We start from the raw sequence: 10601 nt of genomic DNA on the forward strand, positions 1-10601 counted from the left end.
AGCCTGGTCCCAACAGATTGGAAATCATTCAGTGGAGATTTTACCTTCCCCCGCCCCATCTGGAACTAGGCTCCCTCTTGAAAGCTTGTAAGCCAGTCACTTCTTTGCCTTTATAGTCCCCCGCATTTTGTAGCCAATGTCTAAGTTGCCCATCTCTGTCAGCCCTGTGTACCGAGGGGGGTGGGAGTGATCCTCGCTGTAAAAATTTGTTCCCTTTTTTGAGCTATTACATCCATAAGTATAGGTAAAGTTCATCAAATTGTAGCAGGCTACTCTTTTTTTTCCCCCCTCGTTTTCTTCTTCTAGTCAAGTTCTGATCATCCAGCCATCGAAGCCAGGTCAAACGGGTACTATCTGCAAGTATGGGTGTTCTTGTGCATCTTCCCTCACTTCATATCAGCTGGATGCTTCACTCTCTGCTCTAGTCCTCTGGGGCCATGTCACTGCCTCTAGGCCCAGGAGTCCCCAGGTCTTGCCATACTGCTGGCCACTCAGGTCTCCACCAGGGTTCAGTTCACAGCGGTCTGTTGAATGTGGTCGGACTTAGCTTGCAACTTCATTGCTGTTTTCCCCCCTCTTGCCCTTATCGGTGACCAACGAGGTCACCAGCCAGACCACCTGCCTGCTCATGTATTCCCCTTGAGTCTCAGTCTTGGAAGGGAGTTAGATATGAGGGGTCCTGACCACTTGCCTTGATGGCTCCTGGGTGAACAGCTTACTTGTTCTTGTAGTAATCAATCAGACTGTCGTTATTGTTTCGGAGATTCCCTGCTGGTCTTTCTGTTCTTCTGTTTTTCTGTCCTCTCCAGGCTGGTCTACTCATCCTTTCCAGTGGAAATTTCCTACCTCTGGCAATTCTGGATGAGGTTCTGGATTCCACCTATGGTCTTGTACAATGTAAAGGCTCCACAGGAAACCTCTTTCACTGGGCAACTTCTAGCCCCCTTTAAGGTATTCCAATCAGTTATAGTCTGAAGGCGGACTTACAAGCTTTCTGTAGTGATGTTTCTGGTTATTCCTTTCTCCCTCCCTCTAGTGTCTATTTTACAATGGTAGGCAAGAGAAACCAAGATTCAAAAGACAGCCAAGCATCTTAACATTATTCCCCTCTTTTAGAAGGGTGGTTTTTTTACTTAGATCTTTAATCTATCTGGAATTTACCTTTATGTAGAGTGTGGTAGGAATTAACTTTATATTTGCTTAAAAATAGCAACCTTTGTCATGTATCTCAATTTCACATATACATAGGTTTGTTTCTGAACTCTCTTGTTTTATTGATTTGTTTGTCTATTCTTGAGTCAATACCACACTATTTTAATTACTACTTTTATGGCATGCTTTGACCTCTGGTCTCTACTTCCTGAAACACACTGTTTTCTTGGCATCTGTGACTTAACATGTGCCTTTTTTTTTTGTTTATATATATTTCCTGGTTACTTCTCAGTCTCCTCTATGAGTTCTTCTCTTTCTCTGCTCTTTCACTAAGTCTGCATGTCTTCCCTGGCTGTATACATCCTCATTCTATATACTCCCTGGGTGAACTTACCTATGCTAATGTTGATAGTTTTCAAATACATATCCCTATTCACGGTCTTTTGGAGACATTAAATTCAATCATTGTTGTAGAAGTGAATTAATCTTTTCACCTTACCCACCTCCAAAAAACCCTAGCCTATGTCTAGCGTTTCTCTTTTATTGCCTAGCACCATTGGCCACACAGTTGCTGAAGTTGGATACCTGCTTGTCTCCTTGGTAGTGTCTGTCTTTCCTTTCTTTTCCTCAGATCAACCACTAAGTCATGTTCTTTGGACCTAGTAAATAGCTCTAGAGCTCACCAATTCTTTTCACCTCACTGTGACTTCCCTAGTCATACCTCACTATGTACTTGAGTAATCAAAGTCACTCCCTCCTGCTGGTATCTCGGCCTCTGCTAGTATCCTCCCTGTAATCCAATGTAGCCAGTGAAGAGATTTTTGTAAAATTTATAAAATGTAATTGCATCACATCCTATTTAAAATCTTTAAACCTCTCCTTTACTCATAGGATCAACTCTTCAGCATGGTTTATAAGGCCCTGCCATGACCTGGCTCCGGTTTGTCCACTCAGCTTTAACTATAATATGTGCTCTTTTCATTTCTTGAAGTTCTATTTCAAAGTCTTCTAGAACACTAGACCCTTCTCTTGTTAATTTACCCATCTACAAGAATCCTAGTTTCTTTGGCACCATTTTCTCTGAGACAGTCATATCCCCACCCCATCTGGGTCAGGCACCCCTGTTCTTTGCTTCCACAGTATAATCACTCCATTGTATCTAAAGGAAATGTGCATCCGAAGCTAGGATGGCCTTATACAAGATAGATGCACAGTGAATAGTGAGTGCAAGTAGTGTGCATATGATGTCCAGGACACAGCCGCTTATAGGGGCTCATGGGTGCTCACGGGAGGTAACACCCGTGGGAGGGTTGTTGTTAAGTGCCGTCGAATCGGTTCTGACTCAGTGAACCTGTAGAGGGTTTTTGAGGAGCTGTTGGTGAACTTGAACCGCTGACCTTGAGGTTTAAACTAACCTTGCAGTTCAACACATTAACCCGCAGTGCCTGTCAAATGCCTTTGAGTCATATCTGACTCATACCGACTGTGGGGTTTCCAAAGACATGCTGGTGAGTTTGAACCACCGACCTTGTAGTTAGCAGCTGGGCCCAATTCCACCCGGGTCCAGCCTCTCTTACAGCAGTCTTCCGTCCTAGCCAATCGGGACTTCCCATGATGACCCGCGGGGCACCCATTCAAACTGCGCGGCGAAGAGGAAGGCAGTCGTGATGGCGGCGCGGAAGCCGGAAGTGTTGTCCTCGGACGCAGTCACAGGTAGAGCATGGGGGTCCGGAGCTCAAGGACCCTTGGGGACTCATTTCTTACTGACTGGTGCTCCCTTCAGTCACCTATTCCTTGGCCCTTTCTCCTGCCTGTCCCCTTGTCGCCTACTTCCTGCCATTCTGCCTCGATTTGTTTCTACCCCAGTGACTCCCTCGCCTCCACAGCCCAGGTTCCTCTCTGTTCGACCCCTCTCTCTCTTCATCTCGCCCTTTTCGACCCCACACGACTGCATTTTCTTTTCACTCACTTCCCGGGTTCTGGAGGGCCGCCGCTGTTTGGGCGGAGCTTCTGTCACTGCCTCGGAGCCTTAGGCGAGAGGGACCGGGACTCTTCGTCCCCGCCACGGCTCACGGTGGAGCTTGCAGAGGAAGCGTACGTGTGGCCAGGTGCCCCTTCGTAGTGGCCGATGGGGGGTCCATAAGGGAATGAAGAAGACTGCCTTTGCCCTTGGAGCTTTGCATTTTCTTTCTTTCCTCTGTGCACATACAGATTTGGAGTGGTATGAGAAGGTGGAGGAGACCCCAACCGCCCAACTAGAACTGCTTGAGACCACCTCCGCCCACGGACCTCTGCACCCTTCAGAACACTTTTGCCCCAGAAACTGCATGGTGCCGGTCGTTTTTCCCGGGCCTGTGAGCCAGGAAGGCTGCTGCCGGTTTACCTGTGAACTTCTTAAGCATGTCATGTACCAACGCCAGCAGCTCCCTCTGCCCTATGAACAGATTAAGCACTTCTACCGAAAACCGTCTCCTCAGGTAGGCACATGCTTTGGGGGGAAAGTTGGTGGGAAGATGTTGTGGCTTTTAATGGGTTCCGACTCATAGTGACCCTGTATGTAAGTCTTTACGGGAGCAGAGAGGCCAGCTTTCTCCTGTGAGCAGCTGGTAGATTCAAACTGCTGACCTGCATTCATCAGCCCAACTGGCTACTGTTGTTGTTGTTGTTAAGTGCCGTCGAGTCGGTTCCGACCCATAGCGACCCTGTACAGGGTTTCCGAGGGTGTAAATCTTTACGGGAGTAGAAAGCCTCATCTTTCTCCCGCGGAGCAGCTGGTAGTTTCGAATCGTTGACCTTAAGGTTCGCAGCCCGATTCGTAACCACTACGTTAACTGGCTACTAGCTCTCCTTAAATGGTGGTGGTTGTTGTTATGTGACATGGAGTCGATTTCGACTCATAGCGACCCTGTACAGGGTTTCCGAGGCTGGAACTCTTTACGGGAGCCGAAAGTCTCATCTTTCTCCCGCGGAACAGCTGGTAGTTTCGAACTGCTGACCTTCCGGTTAGCAGCCCGATTCCTAACTGCTACGCTACCAGGTGGTGGGTGTTCAGTGCCTTCGAGTCTGTTCCGACTCAGCCACCCTGCATAGGGTTTCCCTAGGTAGGTAAAATGGAAGTCCTGGTGTGGCACAGCCACCCTGCATAGGGTTTCCCTAGGTAGGTAAAATGGAAGTCCTGGTGTGGCACAGCCACCCTGCATAGGGTTTCCCTAGGTAGGTAAAATAGAAGTCCTGGTGTGGCGCTGTGGGTTAATGCGCCAGACTGCAAAGCCCTTTGAACTGCAAGGTAGGAGGTTCAAGCTCGCCAGCTGCTCCTCGGAAACCCTATACAGGGTCGCTATGAGTAGAAATTGACTCGACAGCACTTAAAAAACAACAAGTAATGGAGTCATGTTGTGGTACCATTGGATAAGCTAGTGGACTGCTAACTGCAGGGACGGCGGTTCATACTCATCAGCCACTCCTAGGAAACCCTATACAGTGGAGGTACGGAATGTTTGGCCCATGGGTTGTAAAAAGATTTCGATATCATTTGGTCTGGCCCTGCCAAAGAAACTACAGGTGGAACTCAAAATTCAATAAATCTAAGAGCTTTTTTCATAGCAATATTAAATAGATTAAATGATGTGATAAATATCCAAATGGCCCTTGGCAGTTTCCCCACCTGTGCTTAATGTCTTTTTTCTCAGTATAGTATTTCTTGTAGGAGCACAAATAAACATTTGTTCCATTTGCCATATTTACCTGGAAGGCTAACTCCAGAATCACCATTATTAGACCAAGTAATCTCCATTCCAATTATTTCCTATGCAGCCAAGATTTGCTACTGTAATGCTGAAGAAGCAGATGACTGCTAGCTATGAGGTTGGTGGTTCAAGCTTACCAACCACTCCTTGGAAACCTTATACAGGGTCGCTATGAGCCCGAACTGACTAGACAACACTTAGGAACAGCCATGCTCCCAAATCTCCTTGAATTATGGTGTTGCCTTTTTCTGAGTACCTGCTAGCTTTAGAACCCTATCTTGCTGTTCTGAGTGTGGGAGAATTCTGGTTTTGTCCCATTCGTTTATTTTTCGTTTTGATATAATGCCCTTTGATAGAGTTCAGTGTTTTGGTTGTGGTGGTTCATTGAGCTGGAAATGCAGTCCCATGAGGATTATTCAAAGGGTAGTAGCTGGGACATTAACTTTCCCTTACCTTGTGTTTCTCTCCCACCATTCTTTGTCCTTACAGGCAGAGGACATGGTGAGGAAGAAACCTTGGACTGCTGCTGAGACAAGCAGCAAGAAATGCCAACAAACCCTGGCAGAACTGGAGAGTGTCTTCAGCCACCTGGAGGGCTTTTTTGCTCGGACATTAGTTCCACGAGTGCTGATTCTCCTTGGAGGCAGTTCTCTAAGCCCCAAGGAGTTCTATGAGCTCGACTTGTCCCGATTGGCCCCTGGTAACATGGAGCAGAGCCTGAACACAGCCGCTTGTGTGCGCCATCTTTTCCGAGCCATTTTCATGGCTGATGCCTTCAGTGAACTTCAGGCTCCTCCACTCATGGGTACCATTATCATGGCACAGGGGCATCGAGACTGTGGAGAAGATTGGTTTCGACCCAAGCTCAACTACCGAGTGCCCAGCCGGGGCCACAAACTCACTGTGACTCTGTCCTGCGGCAGGTTGCCCATCCCAACCACGACCTGGGAGGATTACATCTGGTTCCAGGCACCAGTGACGCTTAAAGGCTTCCACTAGTGAATGACGTTGCTTTTTAATCATGAAGACACAATGGCTGAATTATCTTTCCCCCTGTGGCACTGAGTCACCCGACTCATGCTTGGAACTGAAGCTGCTTCCTGGTGAAGGAGGAAGATTTGGTTCTCTGGCTGCCTGCTTCCCCTCCTGAGAATTCCTGGTGGGCTGATGGTGTGGCTGGGGCTGTAATAATCACCAGTGAACAACATCTCTGAATCCCAGGGTTGATTTTCTCAGAGGGTGCTGGGTCAGGTGTTTCTGTTTGGTATTTCAAAGCAAGCATGGACCCGTGGACACTCCTGTGAAGAAGGCTAGTTTTTGCTTTTTATGTGGACGTTCAGGCTTTTTACCTAGAATATGTGTGTGTGAATCATGAACTTAAATATAAAATGAATGAATGAAATACTAAATTTTCCTGAAAATCTCTTTGCTCAAAGAGATTTTCTTTCTTGTGGCTAGAGTACTTGGCCTCTTCTGTTTCAGGGCTTCCAGGATTTTATTACTAATGCCTTTTTGTACTTCATGGACTCCAGGCCAATCTGGAAAGTTAAGTGACTTGGCTAAGGCCCTAAAAGAACAAGAATGATAGCAGATCTGGGACGAGAGTCCTCATCAGCTCACTCCTAGCCCAACTTTCTGTCCTTGCCACATACTGGTTTTTGTGACCCTTAGATTCTCTCTGATCAAAGCCAACTTCTGGTAAGGAACTTAACTCTCCAGACCACTCAATGGGACCAGTGTGATGTAGAGGAGCAGTCTGGTCCTGTGCTTGTTTAAACTTTCAGTGAATGAGCTGAAAGAATACTCAGAGGAGAGGAGGTGTCTGCAGGAGAGCGGAACTAGAACCTGGCTTATCAACATGGTCAGCTGTAGCCTTGAGTGCTTTGGGTGTTGCTGGTGTTCAGTCAGCATAGGAGAAGCTACAGCATGTCCTGCTTCCTTAAGGCAACTGTTGATTAAACACATACCATGTGCCAAACGTGGGAACCTGCGGTCCAAGTGCAGAGCCTGGCAGCTGCCTCCAAATCTCAGGTCTAAAGGATTCTGGTGAACCTGGCCCATTCTGCCCATCAGATCTGAGAATTAAATGCAGGAACGGGGCTCTGAGAGACTGAGATGAGAGGTCTGACAAAAGTAAAATGGGAGGACATTTCTAAAATCTGTGGGACCAGCTTCCTGAAGCTAAATGTCCCTTCTGGAATTCTGCCCAGCCTGTCTCTTGCTGCCATTGTCTTGTGGCTATTGGCAGTATTGTCCTTAAGTAAGCCCTGCCTCAGCCTATGGCAGCGACTCCTTGACTATCCTGATCCTTGTTTTTATCCTTCTGGCTTGATGCTGTTCTGATCACGAAATGTGGAAGCGCTTTGTCCCAAGGGAAGAACACCAAATGTTTCCTGGATACGAGCTGAAAACCGAATTCTCAACCTACTGGTGCTGTGGATACGTGTGTGTAGATATAAATATGGACAATAATACACATAAGTTTATTGTTGCTAGGTGCACTGAGTCCAGAGTGACTATGCACAACAGAAGGAAATACTGCTCAGTCCTGCATTGTCTTCACAATCGCTGCTGTTTTTGAGTCCATTTTTGTAGTCACCCTGTCAGTTTATCTTGTTGAGTGTCTTCCTCTTTTTCACTGACCCTCTACCAAGAATGATGTCCATCTCCATTGATAACCTGTCCAAAGTACATAAAATGAATTCCTGCCATCTTCATTTCTAAGGAGCATAAGGTTGTAATTCTCCCAAGACAGATTTGTTTGTTCTGGAATATTGAAAATTCTTCACCAACACCATAATTCAAATTCATCAATTCTTCATTCTCCCTCATTCATTGTCTAGCTTTTGAATGCAATTTCAAATACCATGGCTTGGGTCAGGTGCATCTTTGTCCTGAAAGTGACATCTTTGCATTTTAAACACTTTAACAGAGGTATTTTGCAGCAGATTTGCCCAATGCAATATATCATTTGATTTTTTTGACTACCACTTCTATCAATGTTGATTGTGGATCCAAGTAAAAAGTTATTTAAAAAAAATTTTTTCCTCCCCTCCCCCCCTTCACCAATCACGTGTTTTGTCTCATTTCATTGATTAACACTCCCCTCCCTGTAATAATTACTGTTTCTACTGTGTGGCTTCCCTTTTACATCACATTTTCCACAAATGAACAAAGCCAAAATATTTGAGGTGTGCACACAAAACAGAAAATATATATTTAAATATCCAAAGGGCATATAAAATGAAATTCTTGATGGCGTCCATCTTTTCTCTGATAATCATGATGCTACGTGTCCAATTGTGAGGATTTCTGTTATTAGCTTGATGGATAATGTGTGTAAAATGCTTCATGTATGTAAGGTGCCAAATGCCTGTCAAGTACTTAGGATATACTTTCCATTTTATGCTATGTTTTAAGTAGTTTATATGTATTATCAATTTATGTAGTATTCCCATTTCATAAGGAGCTCTGGTAGCGTAGTGGTTATGAATCTGGCTGCTAACCTCAGGGTCAGCAGTTCAAAACTACCAGCTGTTCCACAGGAAAAAGATGAGGCTTCCTGCTCCCGTAAAGATTTACAGCCTCGGAAACCTTGTACAGGGTCACTATGAGTTGGAACCGACTCCACGGCACATAACAACAACAACAACATCCCCATTTCATGGATGAAGCTAAGGGAAATTGAGTAACCCAGTCCATCTAGTGCCAGAGGCTGTGTTCTTTACACTGTTACTGTGCATCCTATGTGGTTTTGCTCAGATCGTTAAACAGGATCTGCCCTGCCAATGGTAGCAGCAGTTGCAGGGCCCTCCTCTGGTTTTCAATTCTGGTTCTTAACATGGAACCTGCTGTTGTTAGGTGCTGAGTAAATATTTAATGAAAATAGAAAGCTTAGGTTCTTTTCTGTGCTGTGACCACTGGAATCAAATTGCACTAGGCAGAATTTCGGCTGTCTTCCTATCTGGTACTACTATTTCACAGAAATGGAACTGGGCCATACCTCCCATTCAGGGAAGGCACAGGCAGAGGGGTGTGACTAAAGGGAGTAGGGGCATTGTGAAACCAGAGGGTTAGAAATTGTTTTGAGAGAAGCCAAGTCAGCTTCCTCAAGATACTTATTTTAAAAGCCTTTATAAATAATGCCTAGACAGTCAAAACAAAATAATTACCTGGGTTATTTAGATATTTCTCCATGGGTGTGGCATTGGGGCCCAGGCCATTCTGACTTTCAAAAGTTCTACAAAAGAATCCAGAAATGAAAAGATCAGTGAATTATATTAGCAATAAAGCCCAGTTCTTTCCCTGATAATAAATTTGCTGAGGAACGTGCTTCTCTGGACTTGGCTGGGGACTCCTGAGGTGGATGTGAAGAGGTAGTCTAGCCTGGGGAGAGAAAAACTTTAGCTGTTCCGGGTCTGGTCTTTCATCTTGCTACCATGGTGCCTAAAAAACAGTTGTGGGGCTCTGGGAGGTAAATAGAGGAGGTGTTAGCTGACGGGAAAATTTGTAAATGTCACCCTTTTTGCACCCTCTTCCACAGCCTCCTTTCCCAAAGTATAACCCTATACCTTGCTCTATTGCCTCGGTTTCCACATGCCATTTAATTGTTACCATCCTATAAAAGGAGTAGATAAAGACAGGTAGTGAAGACTGCAGGAAATGGGATGGATGGGCCCCATTCTGTAAGATCTGAATTTGAGAGGAGCTCTGGTAGCGTAGTGGTTACGAATTGGGCTGTGAACCTTAAGGTCAGCGGTTCGAAACTACCAGCTGCTCCACGGGAGAAAGATGAGGCTTTCTACTCCCGTAAAGATTTACACCCTCGGAAACCCTGTACAGGGTCGCTATGGGTCGGAACCGACTCGACGGCACTTAACAACAACAACATTAAGGACCTCTGCTAGCGTAGAAGTTAGGAATCGGGCTGCGAAACTCACGATAAGCAGTTTGAAACTACCAGCTGTTCCACGGGAGAAAGATGAAGCTTTCTGCTTGTAAAGATTTACAACCTCGGAAACCCTGTAAAGGATCGCTATGAGTCAGAACTGACTCCACGGCACATCACAACAACAACAAATTAGTTGTCTTGGACTTTTAGAGCCACAAAGAATCTCAGTTCTAGTCCACATTTTTCCCATATAAATTTGAAGCCAAAATTATAAAATAATAAAGCTAGCGTTGGAGCTTTTTATTGTTTTTCTTCCCCACTACACATGCAGAGGAATCAATGAGTGTCCATTATGTGGATGAACTCAGACAGGACTAAAGAATCCATGGAATTGGGCTGCATGCGGACACTCATTGAGTGCAGTCGAGTCAGTTCCTACTGATAGTGACCCTGTATAGTTTCTGAGGAGCAGCTGGTGTGCTTGAACAGCTGACCTTGTGATTCAAACCAATTTTGCAATCCAGCGCATTAACCAGCAGCGCCACACAAGGGCTCTAGAAACACTGTATTAAAGTGTTGAGTCAGTTCCGACCCATAGCGATCCTGAATAGTGTTTCCAAGGAGCCGCCGGTGAGCTTGAACCGTCGACCTTGTGGTTCAAACCGACTTTGCAGTCCAGCGCATCAACCCCACAGCGCCACACTGTAGTCTATCTCTATTAGGGAAAGCCACACTGTCGATGTGAAACTGAAGACCCTGTCCCATAATCTGGAGAGGAAAGGGGAGGATCTAGCGTATCACCTGGTATGGTG

At 45.7% G+C, this 10601-nt stretch overlaps 1 protein-coding gene across 1 annotated transcript; it reads left to right on the plus strand.

The window, feature by feature from the left end:
- The first annotated feature begins 2819 nt into the window (after window positions 1–2819).
- Window positions 2820–5897, plus strand: MAD2L1BP (MAD2L1 binding protein). The gene is made up of 3 exons (XM_006860500.1): window positions 2820–2865; window positions 3364–3629; window positions 5388–5897. The coding sequence occupies exons 1-3, from the start codon at window positions 2820–2822 to the stop codon at window positions 5895–5897; spliced, it is 822 nt and encodes a 273-aa protein (XP_006860562.1).
- Window positions 5898–10601: the final 4704 nt, after the last annotated feature.

Source organism: Chrysochloris asiatica, unplaced genomic scaffold, assembly GCF_000296735.1.
Source record: "Chrysochloris asiatica unplaced genomic scaffold, ChrAsi1.0 scaffold00038, whole genome shotgun sequence".
In the NCBI taxonomy this organism is placed as follows: domain Eukaryota; kingdom Metazoa; phylum Chordata; class Mammalia; order Afrosoricida; family Chrysochloridae; genus Chrysochloris; species Chrysochloris asiatica.

Excerpts from the sequence above, each read along its gene's own strand:
- MAD2L1BP (XM_006860500.1), top strand. The coding sequence starts at position 2,820 with ATGGCGGCGCGGAAGCCGGAAGTGTTGTCCTCGGACGCAGTCACAG. Across the intron at positions 2,866-3,363 it reads GTCCTCGGACGCAGTCACAG|ATTTGGAGTGGTATGAGAAG; the intron begins GTAGAGCATGGG and ends GTGCACATACAG. Across the intron at positions 3,630-5,387 it reads ACCGAAAACCGTCTCCTCAG|GCAGAGGACATGGTGAGGAA; the intron begins GTAGGCACATGC and ends TTGTCCTTACAG.